Here is a 25,533-nt window from a genome sequence, read left to right as displayed (position 1 = left end):
ACCCTGTCTTGCTGTATGTGGTGAGGTATCTTCCCTGCAACGCTGATGGATATGCCATGTGCCAAGTGCCAGGCAATGACTAGTACCACCTGGAAACTCATTCCCCTACCTGGTCCCCAAAGGTGGATGGTGTCTGGCGAGCCACCATTTTGTCTGACCAGGCGGCCATCTTGTCCGGCTACATGCCACATGCCTGGGTCGCGGCGCTTGCCATGCTGGGCCCCGCTTCCTCTAGGACGCAGAGCGATGGAGGTCGATGCCTGCCCTGCATCCCAGGATGGGGCCTGGTAGGAGGAGTGCCCTTGGCTGCAGCACCGGTAGTGCTGCATACAGACATCAGTCCGGTATTAGAGCGTAGCACCTCAGGTTGAGACCCGGTAATAGAACCTTGCGGTCCCTCAGCAGTCACCGGTAGGATCTCACAACCCCTCGGTCTGCTGGCCGGTAGCTGAAGCGGCCTAGGTATGTGTGCTGATACTAGGACCCGATAAGTCCCTCCCGCTCGTGCTCTTCCTGGGAAAGGAGTCGCCTTTGCGGGGTGCAGAGTGTTGGGGAGAATTCTCTGTTAAGGCCAATTTCCCAAACCTAGCGAGTCCCCCAGCAGCTTTGCTGGATTTTTGGGGTTTACTTTTTTCTCCTACTAAGAGTGAGACTCTTTCTCCCACTCTTAGACATGATTTGAGATAGCCTTTGACTTTGTAATGTGTTTTATGGGCTATGGGGTCTTTTACGCCATAGAGTTTCATGTATTTTTGGTAAGCGTGTTACACAGCACCCTCAGCGCAGTACCACAGGGGTGTCATAGTGACCCCCAAACAGACTCCATACACCCTGGGACTGACTACTCTCTCCCAGGGCATGTAAAGTCACCAATGACTTTACTAGTCTTAAATTGTGAACAGAACCAGTACAAATCATCATATTGTGGAAGTACTGGTAGGGGTAATTAGATTGCTCCTGTGTTTTTCGAGGGGGCACTGTGCAGTCCCCCCTCGTCGAGTTTCTGGCTGGTGGCAGTGGTTACCACGCAAAATATTCCACCGGAATATTTCCTATGGGATTTTCCCATTCATTTTAAACGCACCACTTTTTTGGTGCAATGTTAAAGATACCGCCAAGTTATTTATTTAATATTTATTCCCCGGTTGGGTCTTTTTGCCAGGACTCAGTTTTAAAATGGCGTTTGTGTTCGCCTCTGTAACTCCAACCCAAGTCGAGCCCCTTGTTCCACTTTTTGGTGGGCTTCTGCAAAGAAGCCACCAAAAGTGGTGCCACTCTGTCTGGGTCTACAGGATGTGTGGGAGGGGAGTTTAGGCACCCTGGACTGAGTTGCCTCGGCAACTCAAGTCGCACTCGTGTGATTGGCCCAGTGGTGAGCCACCCGGCTCACCACTTAGCATGTTTGAGTGACAGCTAGGACTGATGAATGGGGGTTTTCTGCATAAAAGCAAGACTTTGGGGACTGGAACTTGAGAAGTCGCCACAGGACCAAAGAATCCGAAGAGGGAGAGGGAGAAGCTGAGCTGACCTGCAACAATGACACCACCGGTGGAGCCCTGCTGAACCGTCTCACCACTTCCCAACGACAGAGAAGATCTTCATCCCGGAGAGTCTTCTTCCTCTGAACTGGTGGGGATAACCAGTTTGCCCTCTTTCTCCTTCCTGGATCGCCTCGTGGTCGAATCGCCTATGACTTTCTTGCTCCTCAGTAGACTCTGCCTTTTCTGACTGCTGAACCGTCTCACCACTTCCCAACGATAGAGAAGATCTTCATCCCGGAGAGTCTTCTTCCTCTGAACTGGTGGGGATAACCAGTTTGCCCTCTTTCTCCTTCCTGGATCGCCTCGTGGTCGAATCGCCGGTGCCAAGCACCCCGGCGGCCGGATAGCCACGCTTCACCACTACCTCGAATAAAAGGGTAGTACCTTTTAACCAGGAAACTACGCAGCTGGTTTCTTCTCTGGCAGTGCAACGACCTCCAGCTTTCCTCCACGCCGAGATCTTCTCTTCCCCTGGACGAAGCACCGACTTGCACCCGCTGCCAGGAACAACTGCCCCCGCTGGCGCTTTCTCACCATTTCAGGTACTGTGTCCCTCCTGGTCTCCCTTGCAACAGACTGTTCAAGGTGTGCCGTAAATCCTTGACATTCTATCCTGGGGTGACTTGGGACCTACTAACTTTTTCTGAACTGATCCAACCCTTTTCGAACTACCTGCAACGACTCTTTAAAGTACTATTCAACTGTGCGATCTTGGACACATTCCGCCTTGCTCTCTCCAAGAGTGGGCCTGGCCTATGACTTTCTTGCTCCTCAGTAGACTCTGCCTTTTCTGACTTGCTCTGGTTCTCAAAGTGTTGGTATTGTGTATTTTCCTAATTCTGCCTTTTTCCTTCCCTTTTTAACTAACTTATTGGAGTGCCATCTTAGGTTAAGCGCTCACCTCTGTCTGTAAATGAGTGGTGTTTTAACTAAGACTTGTTCAATAAGTAATCAGGGATGTATATATATTATAAGTGACTGTTTGAACTTGCTTGCCATATTAGTGTTAGTGTATTTTACAAAGTGTGTTTTTAAATAAATAATTATATACTTTTATACCCAAGCTCTGTTCAGTGTTTGCTTGTGCTACTGTATTTTAGTACCCATCTTGTATACTCTATATACTGTCTAACTCTTCTTGAGAGAAGTCTGGCTGCTCAGCCACAGCTACCAGGTAAATCTGGGTGGTACAGACTGCTACCAATTGGGTTTACTGCCAACACCTGTAGTCTTAAGCCTTTTGCAGTGGTCCTTAAGGGAACTGCACAGGTTTCTACCTAACGCAGAGGAGAACAGTGCACCTACCTTAGGCCTGGTTTTCTGCTCAACGAATGCTTTGGGTCCTCTGGGGGCGACTCCCTGATTGAAAAATAAGAAAAGGAAGACAAAAGTACTTCTCTGGGGAAGAGCACGTGAAGGCCGAGGCCTAACTCAGGAGCACTAGTGAAAGCGGTCCGTTCACGGAGACTTGGAAACGAGGACTGGGGAGTGGCTTCGGTGGGTGGAGTCAGGGGAGCGCATGCTCCCAGAGCCACGCCCCCATGGGCATCTAAATTTAAAGGGGAAGATGATTTTTCCTGGTGAAAAAGGTTCCATCTACAAGAGGTTATCAAGGAGGATGACATTTCCACGATGGGGAACAAAAAATATAGTAGACTTAATGCTAATAAACCAACTTTATGCTTGTGGCAGGCTCTTTTTTACAAGTAATGTAATTCCTCAAGAATAACCTAGACTAATATTCCAGCCTCCCCACCCCCAAATGTACAAAACAATATCACAGAGCATAGTGGCACGAATGACCACAAGAAATAAAGCAAGATGATAATTACCACTGAACGGCAAAGCTGTTCGCCAACAACGCACAAAAGCTCACATTGTTTCTTCATAATGAAATAGCGCTCCTTTGTCACAGCTTCACCGGCAGACACTCTATGTGAAAGGGAGAGGGTGAAAACAGGGTATAAAACAGCAGCAGTGAGTAGGATAAATCACCAGTCTAAAACCTCCAAGTTGTTAATGAAAATGTCACATAAAAAGGATACATCATACATTTGTCCTCTGTCATTTCACACATTTGGGAGTGGTTTGGTTTACCAACCCATTTATTCAGGAGCATAATCAGCCTACACATGCCAACTATATTCCTCAGAAGGTTGGGAACTTCCCCCATTGGTCCATCTATTAACTGTATGAGGTGGTGCAGCTGAAAAATCTCGTATAGCCCATTGATTGACCAATGGTAAACGAGACGTATTGCCAGCAGGGCTCTCAGCATGCTGCTCCCAGTCATCACGGGGCACGGGGCACGGCACCACGGAGTGTCATGATTTACTCACTTTGCTCTTGTTCCTGCTGCTTGTTAGCTTGATTTGGGTTTATTCCCTATTGCGCTTTCCTTCCGAACCTTACAAGACATTGCTGTGGTGATCTGGGAGCTCTAAAGCTCCATTCTCCATTTCACTTCCCTTCCGTATCCATTCAAGGTTTTTGGCAGCCGGTATGCAGTTTTAATCAAAGAAACTATGCTTCCCAGAGTGGCCTGCCCACTACTTTATCCCCCACCCAACCTTGTGTTGCAAGGGTGGAAATGAAGAGCACCTGTGGCTGGCAGGTTCTAGCATGCAGTACACCCGAGGTATGCGATCATCTGGCAGCTTTAAAAGCTTTGGTTTGCTTCAGTCTAACGCTGGTCATTGTCGCAGTGTTCCCGTTTGTGACTGGTCCCTTGTCCTTCTGCTTAGTGTCCAATTCGTAGTTTCCTGTGTCTTGTTAATGGATTTCGAATTTAGTATGCTCATTAGTAAGTTCTGCTTCCTGAATTCTGGTTTGCAGTCAGCACTTTCCAATGTTTTCCTTTTCAGCCCAGTTTGTCTGTGTTCTTTATTCCTCTGACCTTGCCCTATTCTGTGTAACCTGTGTAACTCATTGAGAGATTCCCTGTTTTTGTACCCTTTTCTTTTCCTGGGAGGGGGTGCAGGAGGTTTCGCACTTGTAATTTTCCCCAGCTCCCATTCCTTTACTTGGTATGGTAATGTTTATTTATATAGCGCCCATACACAGGCAGTGTTTCTAAGCACTCCCGGAGGAAAGGAACACAGGGGAAAAACAGTCGCCAAGACCCCTTGAATTTATGAGACGATAACGGTCTGCACAGGCAGATGAAGTGAATATGATACATTTAACAGTTTAGATATAGCAAAAAGGCCTGCCGGCGATTCTGCATTTCTTCAAAGTGAACATTAAGGGGTGAAGACCAGAGAGAATAGACAGACAATCTTCAGGCAGGGCTGTATACAGATCGTGCAAGTGCGGGAGCGCAAGGGAGGGGCAGGGGACCCATTGGGCCTAGTCAGACTGTTGAAGTGAGCAGAGAAGCTCTCAGGGTTTTATTTCAAGTGCAGTGGGGTGCAGGGCATTGTGGCAAGTGCAGGACTGGCATGGGTGCCTGGGACCTGTGAGACTCTGAGGTACACCAGGTGGCCAGTCAATAAGCTATGTGGAAGGGGGGAGAGAAGGAAGAGCACAGAACTACGTTAGCAGGGTAGGGTGAGAGAGAAGGAAGAGAAGAGGAAGGTCGAGGAGTTTCCGGAACTTGTGAATTTCAGGTTCAAGACGGAGGGTGGCAGGGAGGCTGTTCCAGAGGGAGGCACCTGCTAAGGAAAGGTATTTCCCTCCAAATCTCTGCTTGGAGAATTGGCTCACTCGCAGAAGGTTGGAGGTAGATGAGGAGGGCCTGAGAGGGACAGTATTTAGGAAGGCAACCTTGAAGGTAAGAAGGTCCCAGGGCCCAGAAAGCCTTGTGGACAATGCAAAGGGTTTTAAATCTGATCATTGCAACCAAAGGGAGCCAGTGAAAGGATTTCAGCGCCGGAGAGATGCGGGCCCTGGGCTTGAGGCCAAGGATAAGTCTTGTGGTTCTGTTCTGGATGAGTTGCAGAGGGCGCAGGGCGGAAGCAGGTAGGTTGAGGAAGAGGCTGTTGCAGTAGTCCAGCCTGGAGAGAACTAGGGCTCTGGAGACAGTGAGCCTCTGAGGGAAAGTGAGAAAGGGTAGAATGCCTCTAAGGCGGTGCAGTTGATAGTTGGACTTTTTTGAAATGTGAGAGGAGAAGGAGAGAGTGGAGTCTAAGATGACCAAGGTTTTTTTATCCCCACAGGTGGGAGTAGGTGCAGAGCCGAGGCAGGCTTCCTCCTGGAGACTTCCTCCTGGAGTCTGTTCCTGGTGTTCTCTTAAACATCTGTGTGGCCTGGGTGGGCAGAAGAGCAATCACTCTACTCCAGAAAGCCCTGCCAGTCTACCTAACCTCAGAACATAGCTGACCAGGCTTCCAATACAAACCAACAGCACAAAGGGTGAGGATTGTTGAATTATTAACCAAGCTACACTGGGATAATACTGTGAACGTTAGCCTGCTTCGCACTCTTATGGAATTATTAATTTTGCCTTGAGCCACATCTAGATAGTGCCACATTGGGATGAACTGTGAATATGAAGATAGAACTGTGAATGTCAACCTGCATCTCTCAGAGAATTTGTCAATATTGTCAATCTCCCACTATACAGAACTCTCAAATCTAGGTGTTGCCTCCATCTATGCCTATTATACTGTGACACCTACTGTATTGCAAACCTAGGCCACGCTCACACTATACAAGACTCAAATCTGGGTGTAACCCCACCCCATTTCTATCTATTAGATGGTGAAACCTACTGTACTGTGAAACCTAGGGGCAGCCTCCATCTCTGCCTATTATATTGCGAAACCCACTGTATTGTGAAACCTAGGCCTTTCTCCCACTATACAGGACTCAAATCTAGGTGAATGTTAGCTGCGAGACATAACCCACTAACCAAAAAGCTCAAATTTCTGCATACTTTTTTTTTTTATTTTAAAACATTCAACTTTAGTTTATAGCACTTCCAAAAATAAAGCACAGGTAAACCTTACATTTCAATGTCATTTAAAACACGTATACCCAAACAAGCTTGTTGACAAACCATGCAATAATTCAAGAATATGTTTGCATTTACTAATAGAATATTGCAGTTACAGTACCCTTCCTTAAATATTCCTCCCCTTCTTCTGCCTCACCCTCCACGGAATCTATCCCCACTTCTTCATAATCGTTTTCCAGTGCAGCTAAATCTTCACGGGCCTCTGAAAACTCCCCTTCTTGCATTCCCTCTCCCAAAAATATTTCTTAACTCACACAAAACCCCTCACAACCACCTCACACAGGAAACCGCATGCACTTCACCACAACACACGAAACACCACATAATCTGCACCAACAGCACACGAGGACGGACATCAAGACACTTATACCCAAGCTCATCGCACAGTGAAAACTGAAATGCTAACAGGATACCACTTCTCTCACTATCCTACTCCCTCTTCACTAGATGAACACACCCCGCCTTGTTTGCAGATCCGCCTGGGGACAAATTCCATTGGTGACGGTGCGCAGTACAAATACCTTTAACATCTCTCTTGGTTACCTATTGTGTGCTGTGTACAGCTCCTGTGTAAATGCCTATGTTTCCCCCACTACCCTGTAAGCACTATTCATACTTTTGCCTCGTCATTCTTATGTATTAAGTTATACTTCCTTTGCTGTTACAGTCTTTCTTGCTCCTAGTTTCATCAGCAGAGTTTGTGGGCTTCACCGACATTCCAGGTGGGGTTTCTTATCCGTGTGAGCATCGTCTTTAAGTTACCTTCTATAATGCCATCAATGTTAGTTCACAGACCCTGTCCTTGCTTGTCCTCTATGTTGGTTTAGCGCCAACAGAAGCAGCAACAGCAATTGTGGACGATGAGCTTGCCAACTTTCCTTGTAATCATAAGGCGCTTCCAAGTGCTTACCCAAAATCCCTTTTCAGATATTTGTATGCTTATAAACACTACTTGCACATCCTGGGTTTTAGTGTACATGTATCTTGGTTCCTGAGTGCATGTTTGACACAAGGCTATTCACAGTGTGATCTTGTGCACATTTCCATTGCCATTCTCCTCTCAACAGGAATAACCCTGCCATTGGCACTGCTCCCCTATTCACCCGGGCCGCTTCTGAAAGATGTGGCTTGGGATTTCAATCAGACCCAGCTCGCCCCCACCATTGCTACTTACCTTTATCCTCCCGGCAGATGCGACCCATGGACCTTTTCTCCAACCACGCTGCAATTCCTTTCTGGGCCACATGTTCTGATGCATTCCTAGAATCTGGCCTGGTGGACAGATTGTAGGAGGCCAATCTAGTTATAGTGAACAGGGAACTCAAAAGTTAGCCAAAGCCCACATTAAGGTAAATGTGGAGAGCAGTCGAGGCTTTTCCCAGGATAGTGAGGTCAGGGGTGCTTAATCAGTCCACACAATCTAATACACAATATTACAATTTAGACAGGAATTTATGCGACAGGGCCAGCGTTATGGCCCCGTCAAAGGGGGAGGTCTTCCATGCAACAACCATGGATCCCAGCAAGGTCCATGTTGGAAAGGGGCAGGACTTACCAGTCCTTTTAAGCTCTCACATGGCCTTCCCCTGCCACTCCCCCTGGGGCAAGGTAGGTGATTTACTAAGGCAAGTTGGCCAATCCTGGGCAGGCGTGGGGTATTTAAGTAAGACTGCGTGAAAGTTGGGCGATGACAGAAGGCGGTGGACGACGCCTGAGAGACCAGAGGAGAGGAGCAAAATTAGTGTGGAAGCTGTGGACAGAGAGGGTCTGTGGAGTGTGTGTGTGTGTGTGTGAGAGCAGAGAGTGTGAGTAGTAGTGGTAGAGTAGAAGTAGCATAGTGCTAGTACCAGCGGAATTAGTAGTGGTAGTTGGGAGTAAAGACAGTAGGCAGAGGGAGTAGCCAGTGAAATAGGTAAAGTGGTTATCTGTATAAGAGGGCAGTAGTGCGCATTGAGTAGAGGGAGATAAATAAATTGACTGTAGTAGTAGTGCAAGGTAAAGAAAGCTAAGGGGTGAGCAGGGCACCATATCCCAGTGTCTTGGGGAAGCAAAGGTAAGGGATAGTGTTAGTAGCAGAGTGAGAACAGAGTAGAGGAAGAGAAGTAAGCGCGACAGGGAGTGTGATAATTGGAGTAGCTATTGCCTAGTATAGAGAAGCAATAATCAAAAAGATGAATGTGGAAAGGCAGAGTGAGATTGGACGGATAGTGACATAGGGGGAGAGCAGCTTGAGAGACTGTATAGTGAAGAGTCTGGTAAAAGTGGGTGTGAAAGACGTGAACGTGACACAAGGGCAGAAGGCACATACCCTACTTCCCTGGGACTACTAAGCGGAGTAAAAGGAGGGAAAGTTTGAAGACCTAATCGATTTAGGGAAAACCTGTGAAGCCCAGGAAGTGAAACCCAGATAGGGGTCACCAATCCCAGAGCTACTAACATCCACATTAGGGACACCAGGGTTAGGGAGGCGGGAACAAGGCCGGTGTAGACCAGAGAGCGACGGCTTGCCCTAGTGCCAATGATTTCACCCCACTAGGCGCATATATCTTCTCCTAGAAAATACAGCCATCACAGCCATCCAATTTTTAAGTTTAAATAAACACCCTTGGAACTACCTTGAAAATCAGCATGATTTGTTGTTTCGAGTCGCCCAGTCACAATAATAAACAGATTTATTCTAGGCCTTTACACAGACTAAAAAAATTAAACTAGCAGTGGATATTGCACAATTCTCAATAATAAACAAATTCACCATAGGTTCTTACAAATTCAAATGACTTAATCAACACAGGCAGTAAGTAAATTAATGCAATAAAGATGGAACCAAGTCACAAGTGAATTCTCACTTCAGCAGTCAAATTCCTATGAAGGGGGCTTTGCGCCCAAAAGTCACAGGATTTCAATGTTTCTCCCTAGAATGTAGCCTCTGTAGGCAAGTTAGAATTGTACTTGTGTTTGTGATTGTTTAAAAGATATTCAACCAGGTTACTAGAGAAGTAATCTTGTTCTCATCTTCCAGAAAACGACTACCCAGGTTTGACGAGCAAAAGGCAGTGGAATGGAAGATTAGGATGCAAAGTGGCTGGTTCCCAATGTTATCCTATGGTGCACAAAGGATTGGGGGGTGGGGGACAGTGGGGGTGGGGAGTGGAATAAACTTACCCTTTCCCTTCTCCCCCATCCAACTCCAATTTTATGAGAGGACTTGATGGGTCGACTGGGGGTTTACTTTCTGGAGGTCATCGTTGCTTCTGGTGAGAGGTGTCTAGGAGCTGCGAGTGCAAGGATTCTTCCGGTTAGGTCCAGAGGCAACCCCTGGCAATGAGGACATGTAAGATTCACTGATGCAGGACTTTCCAGGACACTTCACAGGATAGGGGAAGACAAGTTCCAGCCACTGCAAGCATAGGACAGCAGGCACTCTTCCAGTCGTGCTTGAAAAGCATGAACTAGGACAGGATCCCTTGAGGAAGGGAAACAAATTCACAGGGAATGAGACTTGTACCTCAAGCTGTCGACCACCAAGGTTCCGGATGCAACCGCAGAATGGCACCCCCTCTGGCGAAGGTAGCCCACGAGAGAGATGGTCAGTGCACCCACTGGTCCAGGGTCACTTCCTAAGGCTCAGGGTGGCTGGATCCTTGAGAAGGCATTGACACAAGTTTGCCCCACTAGTCCAAGGACTGAAGCACCGCTCAGGATCTTCAGAGATCAGGTAGTCCAACAGGGCTTCACCGGGCCAGAAACAGGAAGGAATGCCAGGTCTCTTCAGGAGCCTCCTTTGTATCTTCAATCTGCCGTTTGTCTACGTGGGATTTTTGTCTACAACGCTGATCTGAAGAAATGGCTGCAAGAGTCCTGTTATCCACAATTCCGGCCTGGAAGCAAGCCCACTAAAGGCAACGAGCTTCACCATTCAATGAGCCAGCAGTGGTCCAATCAGGGACAACTACCGATTTCATTAATGTCCCACACCCATCGACATTGACTCCACAGATGTGTAATGGGACTAGACATTCCCACCCACTTCCTGAGCCACACAAATAAAACAGGCAGCACTAGCCCACAAAGGTTGGAGCTTTACTATATGAGAATTCCTGACCTGGCAAGGCGGGGAGAAATCCAAACAATACGGCCAAATAGCAAACAAAACTCTTGTGGCAGTCATTTTAGGTCACTAGCCACCAGTGCCTCAGATAGGATTCGAGTATGTATTTTACGCCCAATTTTTAGAATTGGAGAGTAAATCCAATTTGAGTAAAAATGATGTTCCTCCTTCGCAAGAGAGTAAAAAGTGTCTGACAACTATCCAATTTGTGCGTAAAATTTAAACTTTGTTCAATAAGTGCCAAACAGCTGTATTTCAAAGTGGATCTAAGTTTATTGCACCAGTGGAAAACATCCCCACGCAAGAACCGTGTAGATGCGTACTACCCAGCTTCATGATACTTGGGCACAAACTCAGTTAAGAGGTACTACAGATGCCAGCTACTTACATCAGGCGATTCATAAATCAAGTCCCTCACTCTACCAGCAGAACTACTCTGCCTCTGGGGACTACTGTTGCTGAGTGGCACTACCTGCTTGACAGCCACTGCCATATTCTTGCTCCATCTCTCCTTCCCTTTGCTACTTTCTTTCCTCTGTCTATCACTTTCCGACACTAATTCTCACCCTTAAGTATTGTGATGCCACATTTTGCGGTCTATTTCTCGGTCACTCTGCCTCACCCATCTCTGCATTCTATTGTTGGTTTTTACCTTTTACTTCATGCTGCATCGGTTGATACAACTCCTCTTCCTCTCTCATGACATTACTCTGGCTTTATCCGTTTTTTGTTTTCTCGGTTGTGGTTGCTACTCCTTTTGATTTATTCTTGCACTGTCTCCTATGTTATTTGCCTGCCCTTCTCTAGTCTTGATTTTCTGTTTCCATTTCTCCCCACCTGCTTTTGATCTGTTTTTTTTTTTTACTGTCTCCAAATGTCTCTTGCTCTGCTTCCATCCCTCACTCCTATTGGGTTTGTCCTATTATTAACTAGGCTTCCCTTCTCACTTTCTTTGTTGCCCTATCATGTAGCTCATTGCTCCCTCTTCCTGTTGCTCAAATTCCTGTTTTGGATTGTCTAGCTGGTCCTCTGTCCGTTCGCCCCTCCTCCCCCGTCCCCACCACACCTTTGCTATTCTGTATTGGTGTTCAGAGTTGCTCTTCCAATCCTGTTTTTTCAGTTTGTCTTTTAACATAGCACCAATAAATATCCAAAAAGTTGAACATTTCTTTTCCGTTTAAATATCTAGTGCAGCTTTACCACCTGGTGCTCCTTTTTAGATGTGTGCAAACCACCTTTTGGCTGTTAGGCTGGGAATTCTAGAGTTAGAGGTGTCTGACCAGATGCAGCACATGCTTGAATGCAGATGCTTTACCAACACTGTATGCCATTACAAGTGCCCATATGAGATGTGTTCTGAGCCATTACAGGTATAGCAGCCTCGATGAGCTGTGTATTCTGAGCCATTGCAAGTATAGGAGCACAGATGAGAGGTCTGTTCCGAGCCATTACAAGTAGAGTGGTCCTCATGGGATGTGCGTGCTCTACTTCTAAGAAGTAGACTTTACTTACCATTGTAACTTACTAGACCCAGCACACCCTATCTTACAATAGAGTGCCGAGTATCCCCTTTGCCTAGTTTCTCATGCAACATTTTTTATGTTACCCTTTTCTCACTGAATGGCTGGTATAAGTGGTTTCGTTTGAACTACCATGGTGTGCCTTTACCACAGGCTGCATTCGCAGCTACAGTAAAGTACCCACAGGAGCCATCTTTATCAAAATGGCACCCTGTCTTTTTTCGCCATTTCTTTGTGGAAAGGTGCTTCTTGAGATTCACTCTTCACGCCAAACCAGGTTTGGTCTGTTCATTTTGCCTTTGGCGGAAGGCAAAAGTGAAGCCCGCCTCTGGCTCCAGAGTGTCTGGGGTAGACAGGAAGTGAGGGAGGCGCTCAAAACTCCCTGTGCTTAGTCTCCTAGGAGACCGAAATGCACTCTGTGATGATTCGTCAGCTGACTGTCCGGCAAGGACAGCCACCCTGCTGAGTGACAGCTAGGCTGGAATGAATGGGAGCTAACTGAATAAAAGGTGAGTCATTTGGCTTGGGAGGCAGAGTCGACCACTGGACGAAGGAACCGAAGAAGTTGAAGAGGACGCCTGCTGCAACTCCTGGACCGTTGGTTTGCCCAGTGAAGCCCTGCTGCAGTGCCGAAACGCCAAGTTCGCATCAACAGTAGCCTCTTCACGGACGACTTCTCCCCTTGAGTTAGTGGGACTAATCAACTTCAAAGTAAGCCCCCTGGACATCCATCTCGGGGCTGGTTGAATTTCCACAGAGTAGCTGCTGGAAACCGTATAGCCAGGGAGACTAACACCAGATTATGTGCGTTGCTTTTAAGCTGGACTAGAGCTTTTGGAAGATCCTCCGGACTCCCAGGAAGCAGGACTGACCGAGCCTGAGCCCCCTCAACAGAGTGCTGTACCCCAGAAGCAAGGAAAGTCCATCTCGACAGCCAGGAACCGCAGTGTTGCTATTTGCGGTAGATGCGAGGAGCTGAAACACTGAACAGCCACTGAAAGTGAAGTTTGCCGTTTGTGAGTTTTGACCATCCAAGTGTATTGCAGGAGTCCCCCCGACGTCCTCCCTCTTGTCCCAACGACTGAGGCCCAGGAACAGTGAGACCTGCAGAGCTGCACAGGAACAGATGTCATCTGCTGCATCTTTTCTTCATTGCCAAGGTACTGTAAAAAGTCGGAGAGAACTTACCTTTTACTGTAGAGTGCGTGTCACTTCTGCAACTCACAAGTCTAATCAGCTTGTGGCCCTACATTTGATTCTTCTTGTCATCAAAGACTCCTAAGAACTTGTGCAAAGACTTTTCCATTTACTTACCAGAAGTGCTTCATCCTATCCAAGACTTTTTCCCCCCATTAACTTTGGCTTAGCCTACTGAACTGAATGACTCTTCTAGGAAAATCTAAAGGAATTTGCCTGCTTAAGAATATTTGTGGTCTATTGTTCTAATAACCTTTGCCTTTTACCAACTTTTAACAGTGTTCTAAATTCCAACAGTAAGATATTAATGTCCCCAGCACCCTAGTTATTGAAGTCACCTGTGGGTGTAGGTGGTGTCTGTGGGCCATCCCAAAAGGGTCTTTACTGATTTAGAACCTCGGAGTGTGCAGTATTGAAGTGCATTTGTGTGTTAGTATTCTAATGCTCCCTTCTGAAGAAGGCTTTATAACCGACTGATAAATACATTCATAATTGTTTATGCAAGAAACCTTGAGTGTAAGTTTATTTGAATACTTGTAACTGTGAATCTTTGTGTAACTCCACTACAGCTCACATTATCCCCTCTTGAGATAAGCCGGGCTGCTCAACACGCTACCAAAACTGTATTTCTATAGTCATAATATCGAAAACATAATTTCGAATTACAAAAATGTCGAAAAAAAAATGTCGAAAACACATACATATAATAGAAAAAGTCATTCATTCGAAAATAAAATGTCGGAAAAAAAAAATCGAAAAACCAATGTAAAAATAACTATGTAAAATGTCACAAATACTAATGTTTTTTATGGGGGGGTCCCCCCCAACCCCCCCATCCCAAACCCCTACCCCAACCCCCCCTCCTCCCCATCCCCTCCCAACACCCCCCCATGGATATACCTTTAATTTTAAAAGAAATATATTTAATAAAACATTAATTAAATAATTATTAAAAAAACCCATCCCAAACCCCTACCCCAACCCCCCCCCTTCTCCTCCCCATATGGATATACCTTTATTTAAAACAATTATGTTTAATAAACTATTATTTATTTCAACATTAATTCGAAAAAAAATCAAAATAAATTTGACATTTTTGTAATTCGACATTTTTATTTTCGAATAAATATTTGACATTTTGACTTTCGAAAATATTGTATTCGATATTATGACTGGACACCGTACAAGCTTATACCAAAGGTTGGGTTGCCTATACCTGTAGTCCGAGTTGTGTGTAGGGGTCCAAGAGGGTACTGCATACAAACCTTGCCTAACAGGTTGCACAATAATCTGCAGCATGGTTATTGACCCACTGAGCTGCCTCTTCTAACATGTTGTTGAAACTGTAAGGCACATAGGGTTAGGACACTGGCAGTTCCATGCGAGGCTTGCCCGACAAATGGCTTGCCAAAAGCTCCAAGCCTGATTGGACTATCCTACATCAATCAGGAGATTGTTAATGAGGTTTTGAAATGTGCTCGATTTTTGGCAGTGGGACTCAGTAATCAGACATGGGAGAAGCAGACATTTTGAAAAGCGCAAGACCGAGTAGAAGGGTTTCAAGTATATGATGGCAATGCCATCTTCTCACACTGTCGGAGGTTGGTGGGAAGAGCTCAGACACTGTTCTTGCTCTATATGTAGCTCGCTGCAGAAAATGCCAACACATGTTCGTGCTTTCTTAACAGCAGCTCTGTTAAGAAATTCAGGTACTAAAACATAGCAGTCCTGCTAAGAAATATGGGCATGATGCAATCAGCCCTGCTGTGAATATTTGGCATTGTGCCATGACGTGTACGGTATAGCAGCCCTGTTGATAAATTAGGCTACTTTTCCTGAATATATATAGTAGTCCTGTTGAGAGGTACAGGCTCAATCTGTGGCACTGAAAATATATACAGCACTGCTTCTACCTGTATTCATTATACCTGCTTGCAGTGGGCGGTCAGAAAGGGAGTTCAAGTTCAGACCACATGCCTAACTATGGAATTGTTGTGCTTCTGTGATGAAAAGAAAAAGTATGAAATGCCCATGCTGCTGTAACTGCGCTGCCTCCATTAAAGCCAATTAAACAGAAATCCAGCCTCTGGTTAAGACAATTTACACAATTCTACCTGTGTCCTAAAGCAAAGTGAAAAGCATGTTCAGGATTCAAGATGCTTTCATTTCACTGAAACCTAGAAAATGCAGGCAATTGAACAAAGTGAACAAAACAAATTGCCTTTTACATTACTCAGAAAGTATTATCTTGATAGAATCATTAACAGAACAGACACTGTTAGAAAAAATGTACACAGACCAGGACTCATCCCAGTTGCTTCTTTCAAGGAACGGTGCCCATTACTCAAGTAAAGCAAGGATTTGCAAGATGCTGCTAGCCAGGCAGTCACCAGTGAGCTCCACGATTCATGGGGGTGCTGCCATAAATAGCCCGTGTAAGTGGTATGCAAGGAAGAATTAAAAAGGCTGTATTGGAGACTAGCCACCAGGGGGCGCACGGATGTTATCAACCTCTGTGTGAGCTCCTCGCCCAACGGTCCCTGAAGCAGTCTGAGCCCCCCACTTCGGGACCACCCCAGAAAATTTGATTACTAAAAAGGTGCCTGAACATAACCCCCCCCACGAAGGGGGCAAGAGAGCAGAGAAACATCGGGCAAGGATTTGCTTTAGACTAGGACGTCAGATGTGGCAACACCATGGCAGGCAGCAACCGAGAGTGAAAGTGGGCCGCAGGCCTCGGGAGGTTCGAACTGAGCGCTTGTATGCTCCGGTGCAGGGCTGCCTTGGACCTGTCCAAGATTTGCCTGAGACACGGAGAACCGAAGTGCTCTCCCCACCCCCCCTTTGACTACCCCGCCCTGAACTGCGACACCCGAGAAGAACACCCTCCAGTCTGGCTGGGCGTCTGACCCTGGGATGAGCTGGTGCTCCGATAGCCGCTTGTGGAAGCCTCCCTGCGTCCCCTCGCCCGGTGTGTCCTCCAGCAACGAGGGTTCCTAGCCTTTCTCTTGTAGAAGCCCGCTGTGAAGTATTCTGAGTCCCGGCCCACGGATCCAGAACCAGCGGATGCGCTCCTCTTACTCCCCGAGCCCGAGAAGGAAACTGAAGGTGACGTGGACTGTCCTCAAGTCTGCGACCAGAGAAAGACCAGGGGACACCTGGCCACTTTAATATAGGCACACTGCCGCTCATTCCTGCCCTTCTGACTCACCGGTGGAAATAGCCTCAGCAGTCGTACTGTGCAGCATACAAGTGCCGGGGAACCTTGCTTCCAGGTGGACGCAACACGAATCAGAACGTCGATGTCCTTGCAAACCAACTCGGCTCCTCACGATTATTCCAATTAACTGCTATAAATACCACAAGCAGTGGGCCGGCTTATGTGACACAATGTTGACCCCATATCATAGAACTAACGCTGGATAGCGTCACTGCAGGTGCCCCCAAACAGTTGTTGATCTATGGCCTTTAACTCGGTCTTAATGGCCAATAATTCCCAGTACAGTGCTCAGTTGGGGATTTTAAAGCGGAATTGCAAAATTGGAATGTTCAAGAGCCAGTCTTAACAGTGAGCCACAGAGGACCTCAACCACTGTTGCAAAGCTTGATGTTGTTCCCCTTACATTCAACCTCATTACTCAGTGCCTCCATTAGCCAACATTAAACCAGGACAAACGTCACTGTAAGGTTTGGTGCTTAGCACCTCCTCTAAGGTTTTGTTCTCTTTTCTAAACGGTTTTAGACCTGTGTTTGTGATGCAGCTATGACAATGCATTACTTACCGTCAAAGCATTTCTGATGGTTGTATCTGCTTAGATTCACATGCTGTGCATAGGTCCGACATCCAGTGGTCACTGCGGAGTATTGCATTTTGTTTTTCGTAGTCGAAAAGGGGACGTCGACAAGGCGTGTCTGTAACACTATCCCTATAGTGACGCGCGCTGTACCCACAATCCCTCACGCGTCGAGGTCCCTCTGTTTGTATTTTTTTCTGCCCTCAGGGAGCCTTCTATACGTGAGTGAGTACAGAAAAGAGAGAGATGTAGAAAGATGTCTATGTTCCTTCCATCCGAGCGGGGAGGAAGGGTGGGCGCATGTGAATCTAAACAGATACAACCATCAGAAATGCTTTGACGGTAAGTAATGCATTGTCTTCTGATGTTTGTTAATCTGCTTAGAATCACATGCTGTGCATAGACTAGCGAGCAGTACCCGGAGTTGGCGGTGGGTTATGAGAAGGAACAGTAGAGAAAATATGTCTTAATACTGCCTGTCCCAATTGGGAGTCAGATCTAGAGTGTGCATCTAGACAGTAGTGTTTTGTAAACGTGTGCACAGAAATCCAGGTAGCCGCTTTGCAGATGGACTCAAGGGGAACATTTGCAATGAACGCTATGGAAGCCCCAGTGCCTCGAGTGGAATGTGCTCTTGGCTTGAAGGGTAGTTCTCGCTTAGCAAGAGTGTAACAGAGAGTGATGCATTGAACAATCCATCTAGATATAGTGGACTTTGAGACTGCATCTCCTTCTCTTCCTGCTGCCACCGAGACAAAGAACTGATTAGTCCTTCTCAGTGGTCTGGTTCTTTCCATGTAGAACATGACAGCTCTGCGTACATCTAGTGTATGCAGACTTTTTTCTCCCAAGCTGGAAGGGTTTTGAAAGAACGTTGGTAGTTCTATTGACTGGTTTACATGGAATTTCGAGATGAATTTTGGTGCAAACCTTGGGTGTGTGCGTAGAACCACCTTATCCTTGTGAACTGTTACGAAGGGGTCTAGAACAGAAAGAGCCTGTAGTTCACTTACTCTCCTAATGGAGGTGATAGCTATTAGGAAAGCAGTCTTAAGAGTGAGGTCTTTAAGAGTTGCCTTGTGCATGGGTTCAAAAGGAGGGCCCATGAGTCTAGAAAGTACCACATTTAAGTCCCATCCGGGAGCTGGGTTAGCTATCGGAGGGTGTATTCTCTTTACCCCCTCCATGAAGGCCTTGATAACTGGTATCTTACACCACGACACTAAGTTGGGAAGTGGTGAATGCAGAAAGTGCCGCCAGATGGACTTTAATGGAATTGAACACTAGACCTGAATCCAGTAAATGGGTCAGGTACAGAACAATGTTTGTGGGAGAGCAGTCAACCGGGTTGATGCCCTTACCTTTACACCAGATGACAAATCTTTTCCACTTGCTAGAATAGCAGTGGCGAGTATTAGGTTTTCTGGCTTCCCTGAGGATGTCCATACATCTCTGCGGGAGTTGTAGATGTCCAAATTCTATGATCTCAGGAGCCAGGCTGCTAAGTTCATCGTCTGAGGGCATGGATGCAGTGTCCTGCCCTTGTCCTTTGACAGCATGTTGTATGGGCAGGGAAGTTTCACTGGGGGAGATAGGGACATCTCCATCAAGTGGGCGAACCATGGCTGCCGGGCCCACATTGGGGCCACTAGTATCATGGTAACCTGCTCCTGGTGCATCTTGTGCACCACTTTGTTGAGAAGGGGAGTCGGGGGGGAAAGGCGTAAACAAATTTCCCTGACCATTGAATCGACAGACCGTTCCCCTTGGACTGGTTCTGGGGGTATCTGGAGGCGCAACTTTGGCATTGTGCGTTCTCCAGATTGCAAACAGGTCTATTTCCGGGAATCCCCATTGCGTGAAGACGTCTAAGACGATGTCTTCGTGCAATTGCCATTCGTACTCTTCGGGCAGGGGGGAAGTCTCTGCTGAGTTCGTCTACTAGCAGATTGAGTTCCCCTGGTACGTGTTGTGACACTAGGAACATGTTGTGTTTGAGAGCCCACTTTCATATATTCTGGGACAGCTTGGACAGTCCTGGAGAGTGGGTGCCCCCCTGTTTGTTGATGTAGTACATGGCTGTGGTGCTGTCTGTAAGGACCATCACTGTCTTCCCTTGTAGGTGTTCCTGGAAGGCTTTTAGTGCTTTGAACACCGCCAGTAGCTCCAGTAGGTTTAAGTGCTTGGATGCTACGTTCGGAGTCCATACTCCGTGAGCAGTCTGATGGGATAGGTGAGCCCCCCATCCTGTGAGGGATGCGTCCGTGGTTAGAGTGGCCTCCACCGCGGGTGTGGCAAAGGGTTTCCCTATTATCAGGTTTTCCTTTGTCCACCACCGTAGCGAGAGAACCAAGGCTTGCGAGACCACCACTAGATCGTCCCATTGTCCGCTGGCCTGACACCACTGGCTGTTGACCCACTCTTGCATTGAGCGCATGCGCAGGCGCGCGTGAGGTACCAAATAAATACACGACGCCATCATACCTAGCAATCGCATCGCTTTGTGCACCGTCACCTCTCGACCTGCCACATATTGGGGGATCTGAAACAGCATGTTTTGGACCCTCTCGTTGGAGAGGAAGACGAGGAAATCCTTTGTTTGAATTAGAGCCCTTAAGAATTGTTTGACTTGGCTGGGGTCTAAGCTGGACTTCTTCTCGTTGATGGAGAAGCCCAATTGGAACAAAAGGTCTACAGTCTTTTGGGTGTTTGAGAAGCATGTCTCGTAAGAATCCCCAGTTATGAGCCAGTCGTCGAGGTAAGGTTATACTGGGATGGATAACCTGCGCAGGTGGGCCGCTGCCACTGCCAGTACTTTCGTGAATACCCTTGGTGCAGATGCTATGCCGAAGGGTAGCACTCTGAACTGGTAGTGTTTGCCCTCTATCATGAACCTGAGGTATTTTCTGTGCGCTGGCAACATTAAAATATGAAAGTATGCATCTTTCATGTCCAGTGTTGTCATGTAATCTCCCTGTGATAGCAGTGGGATCACTTCCTGTAAGGTCACCATACGAAACTTTAGGGGTTTGACAAACTTGTTCGCTGGGCGCAGATCTAATACAGGGCGCATGGTTAGATCCTTTTTGGGTACAAGGAAGGACACTGAATAAATACCTTCTATTACCTGAGATAGAGGCGTTTTCCAGCAGTTGGTCCACTTCTTGGAGAAGGATGGCGAGGTGTTCTGATGTCATGCGGCGTCCCCTCGGGGGTCTGTATGTTGGGGAACTGTTGAACTCTATACAGTAGCCGCGGGCTACGGTGGAAAGTACCCAGCGGTCTGATGTTATTCCCTTCCATGCTGGAAGAAAGGATGTTAACCGGCCCCCGACGGCGTTGCATGGGAGGGGACGCGAATCTTCGCGTCACTTGGTGGTGGTGTTGGCGTGGGAGCCTCTGGGGGTGGAACCCCGGCCTCGTCCCTTGCCACGACGTTGACCCCTCTGATTGTACTGGCCGCTATTACTATGGTAGTTGCTGGCAGAGTACTGTTGGTTTTGTTGCTGGCGTTGTCCACGAAAAAAGCGATTACCAAATCCCCGCCTGTTAGGGGGTTTTGAAATTTGGTCTAAGGCCTTTATTGTATCAAATTCTTTCTTCGCGTTCTCCAGCGCGTCATCCACTGCTCTCCCAAAGAGGTTGGACTCCTCTATGGGTTTATTAATAAGGGACGCTTGTGTTTCCGCCTTAAATCCGGAATTGCGAAGCCAGACGTGACGCTTCAGTAAAATTCCTTGTACCAAAGTGCGGCCAGCCGTCTCTGCTGCATCGAGGGTATTCTTGACGATGCTCTGATTGACCAGAGAGCCCTCGTTAACTGTAGCCAGTAAACGAGTCCTTAGGGGTTCGGGAGCTTCTTCGATGTCCTGTCTGAGCTTACCCAATTGAGCATCGGCGTAGCTTGCCAATAGGGTATTATTATTGGCGATTCTGGTAGAGAATGCTGCAGAGGTGGTGATTCTCTTGGCTAGGGCATACAGCTTCTTCTCCTCTTTGTCTGGGGGTGCCTCACTAGTAGATAGTGGGACTCCTGCCCTTTTCCTGGTGTTGGTCACAACAAGGGAGTCCGGGATTGATTGACCCTTAATATATAATGGGTCTGATTGAGAGGACCGTTTCTCAATCCTTGGATTGACCCCCTCTCACCAATGCCAGAGTGGAAAGAGATGGTGTAATACGTCTCTTAACTGAGGCGAGGATGGGTATAACCTGGCTAGTGGGGGTTTTTTCTTTGATAATCCTCTCCACAAAATCGGTGTCTGGGGTGACCTCCCCAGTTTCGATCTCGAAATGTGCTGCTGCCTTCTTCAGCAGTGCATTGAAGGTGGGTTGATCATCGACAGGCGAAGGGTTCCTGACTGGTGTAGTTTCAGTAGACTTGATGACTATACTGCTACTGCCTGTGTCAGTCGACCTAGCCGGTGACTGCCAGGGATTTGGGTCGCCCTCGCCTGTGTCTTCCTGGAATCCTTCCTCACATATGTCAGTTTCCTCGTGAAAACCTTCCTCTTCTTGTTGGTCCTCAACATAGGTGAACTCATCTTCCTCTTGGAAGAAGGTGTCTTCCACCGTGGGATTGTCAGAGTTTATGTCCTCCTGTATGGGGCTATAAAACTTCTGGTATTTAGCCCTTGGACTCTCCAGGGGTGCCTCCCTTGGTCTCTTGGGTGCCCTGTCTTCTGGGACGTACATGAACCCATCTAGTTTGTCCATACAGGTCTGGAACCTTTCAAAGGTCCACTGAGGTCGTCCAGGACGGTCTGGGAAAGAAAAGGGGGTTTCTTCCTCCTGTAATAGTCTGGTTCTGTCCCATAACGTCGAAGAAAGAGAGCCTTTGCCTTCTGAGTATCCTTCTTGCTGGCTAGGGCCTTCTGTCGGCATCGGGAACAGGCCTGATCCGTTTTCCGGCGCCTTCGGCGTATCTTTGGCCTTGTGCGCGGTTTTCGGCGTTGCACTCGCCGTACGTCTTTGGCCGTCCTTCGATGCTATGCACGCGAGGCTTTCGGCGATCATACTCTCTTCCGAGGGATCGGTCGCCGTCGAGTCCTTGCCCGTCGAGGGTCCTTGTTGGCAACGTGAGCGCTCTTGCGATGCGCGTCGCCGGAAATTTTGGTGTTATTGCCCTTATTTTTAGAGTGCCCAGTCGCCTGTCGCGGAAGAGGTGGCGGGGAGGGCTGACGACCCTTACGGTCGGTGGAAGACGTCGGTGGGCCCGGCGTCCCCGTTGGCGCTATGGCTGTCTTCGACGAATGTGTGCCTGGGGGTATGTGCTTTGGTGTTTTTCTGTGTGCGTCCTTGTCGCCGGGGTGTTCATCCCCATAAGCTGGGCGTGAGCCGGGCTTGTCGGGGCCGGGGACGGACGAGGAGCATGACCGCTCCTTTGAGAGGTCTACAGCCTCCGTTACGGGGGCCGTGTAGACACTGTCCTCGTCACACTCGGCGGCAGCGGGCGAGGAGTCCGGCCTAGACATGGTGTAGGCCGCCCACCTTTTGACCCTGCGGTCCTTTAGAGTTTTGGGCTTTAGTAATTTACAGGCCACGCAGCCGTCCTCCTGGTGATCGAGGGGTAAGCAACGGTTGCACCGTTTGTGCTTATCCTTCCAGGTATATTTACCCTTGCAAAGCGGGCAAAACCTAAATGGCGTCCTCTCCATAGCTGAGGGCAATAAGTGTGACTACGACCTCGAAAGAGAGGGAGGGGAAGAGAAAGGCATTCTTAAAGAAAAGAAGAAAGACCACAAAGCCCCACTCTCCCTACTGTGTATGGCCGGCGAGGCCAGGCCATGTGTTCGGCAGCGCCGAAGGATCTCCTCCGCTCGTCCTTCCGTCGAAGATCTTGCTTGGCGGAGAAACGCCTCTGCGTTGAGGGAGGGATCTACGTTATTGATATTAATAACAAACGACCAAAGGTCGAAGAAACTATTTGGCAATGTCTCTCGAGGAGCTCCGCATAAAGGCGACCAGTAGCTGGACGGAAAAAAACAATCTGAGGGACCTCGACGCGTGAGGGATTGTGGGTACAGCGCACGTCACTATAGGGATAGTGTTACAGACATGCCTTGTCGACGTCCCCTTTTCGACTACGAAAAACAAAATGCAATACTCCACAGTGACCACTGGATGTCGGACCTATGCACAGCATGTGATTCTAAGCAGATGAATAAAATAATTTCTGATGTTTGTTAATTTATATGGCGTCCAAAATCCAGGGGTATCTAGGCGCATTTGCTTAAGAGATTGGTTGCAGTGCTTCAGGTTACAGAAAGGAAGCGCATATGGTAATTACATCATAGTAGAACAAATACAAGTAATACAACACATGTAAAGTGTGAGAGAAAGTTCAAGGTAGGTAAATTCATAGAGCTTAACCCCATGTTGCAGGGCGGCAGCGCACACAAATGCAAGAGTCAATTTGGTGGGCATACACAATGGAGCCTTACCCAAGGTTGCAGGGCAGCAACACAAATACAACCGTCAACTCTGTGGGCATAGAACATGGAACCTTACCCCATGTTGGAGTGCGGCAGCATGTGCAAGAGTCAATTCAGTGGGTATAATCGGTATTATAGCAAGGGTACTCGTCCTCAAGTGTCCTGGTAGCGGATAGGGACAAGACAGGGGCCTTAGGAGTGGGCCTTGAGGAGGGTTGGCAAAGCCTGCTGGCTCTCTTAGGCCGAGATGACTAAAAGCCTGGCCAATCAGAAGCAACAAAGGCACCAGGCACTCCGGTGAGTGTGGTGCGAGCGACCATGATGGAATGGCTAGGCATCAGTAATAGAAGAGGCAATGAGAGTGCAAAAAACAAAGCAGGAAGCAGTATGCACCAAAAATGTTAGAGGAGCAGCGGATCTCCGCAGCTCGATGCACATTGTAAGGGTCAGATGGTATTTCAAAATGAAAACTTGTGCTCGATCGCGCTTTCCTGAAGTAAGCCCCCATGGCTTACCTTTGTTGCGGGAGGTGTGTAAGGCATCCTCCAGTCTCCAGATGGTAAGGAGAGAGGAGCAGGGCCACCAGGACCCCGCTATTTCAGATGGATATAATGACATTCCAACTATTACACGAGAGCTGTAAAAGCCACCATCGTTCCTTACCCTAGAGTTACGCGCCCTCTGCTTCGGCTCGGGCCCATAACATGTGTGAGCTGATAATGGTTACAGACCCCTCTTCCCTGGTATTGCTGCAAATAAAGAATTAGAAAATAACGAGGCAGAAAACCACATTTGAATCTACTGTATTTGATATGCTTACACTTTTTTCAAAAACATAGATGGTGGTTGGGATAAGGGAATATATTATGGTGGGGATGTTGCGGGGAGTGCCGCAGAGGGTCTCCCCCGGCATTTAATAAATATAAAGTGAAAAAAGAAAAGGCATTTTTGAAATTCAATTAAAAAGAAGTCAATTTTCAGCCTCCTTTTCTTTTCCGTATTACAACATAGATCCCTCTCCCCAGGGCTCGAATTCCATGTTAAAGAAGGTTTTCTTCTCATTAAACAATCATGAAATGGGGAATCCAGGCTAAAACCACAGTTGAAGTCTACATTGTATACTTCTGCTTTGTTCTTCTCACAGCTTCCAGCTCCCTAGACAATCAGCAAGTTCAGCAACAATCAGCAAAGAGGCTCCAACAGCCATTAAAGGCTGCATTTCTAGCTTCTCTTTGAAATGAACACACTGAACACTGGTCAAGGAGAAACAGACAAGCTGTGTTATAGTAAGGCCCCGGCAAGGCTCCTCTTTTATTCCCTTCCTCCCCTTACAAGCCCTAAAAACATTAGAACACATCTATTTGCCATGTAACCTTCACTCTCTTTGGGAGCCCCCTGCTTCAGGCTGTGTGTACACCCTTGGGGTGGGACTTGCATTAATGGTGTCGGAGGTCAACTCACATTCTGTGTTGCGAGTGTCTGGTTTTGGTTATGTGACAATGAAAGGGCCAACCCTGACTGAAACTGGAGTGAACGCAGTGTTAGGCAGAAACCTGTGCAGTTCCCTTAGGGAACACTGCAAAAGATTTAAGACTACATGTGTTGGCAGTAAACCCACTTGGTAGCAGTCTGTACCACCCAGGTTTACCTGGTAGCTGTGGCTGAGCAGTCAGACTTCCCTCAAGAGAGTTAGGCAGTATGCAAAGTATACTCAATAGGCACTCAGATACAATAATATAAGCAAACACTGACCAGAGCTTTGGTATCAAAGTATATAATTATTTATTTAAAAACACACGGTTTGAAACACTCCAGCACTCTTATTGTAAAATATTCTAAACAGTTACTATTGTAATATATACACCCCTTTTTCCCTTATCAGATAAGTCACACTAAAACACCACTTATTTTCATACAGAGGTGAGCGCTTAACTAGATGGCACTCCAATAAGTTTGTGAGAAAGGGAGGGAAAAAGACAGAA

At 47.4% G+C, this 25,533-nt stretch overlaps 1 protein-coding gene across 5 annotated transcripts in view; it reads right to left on the bottom strand.

Annotated features, from left to right (window-relative positions):
• The window catches only part of LOC138468321 (exportin-5-like), a 2,334,215-nt gene that overhangs the window by 2,021,712 nt on the left and 286,970 nt on the right, over positions 1-25,533 (bottom strand). For all 5 annotated transcript variants that reach the window (XM_069608827.1, XM_069608826.1, XM_069608825.1 and 2 more), the window contains exon 9: positions 3,374-3,473. In XM_069608827.1, coding sequence (XP_069464928.1) covers positions 3,374-3,473 — 100 coding nt within the window. The remainder of the gene's footprint in view (positions 1-3,373; positions 3,474-25,533) is intronic.

Source organism: Ambystoma mexicanum, chromosome 4q, assembly GCF_040938575.1.
Source record: "Ambystoma mexicanum isolate Mex_15411 chromosome 4q, UKY_AmexF1_1, whole genome shotgun sequence".
NCBI lineage: Eukaryota > Metazoa > Chordata > Amphibia > Caudata > Ambystomatidae > Ambystoma > Ambystoma mexicanum.
The sequence above is the reverse complement of the archived record's forward strand: the minus strand, read 5'-3'. Positions and strand labels throughout refer to the sequence as shown.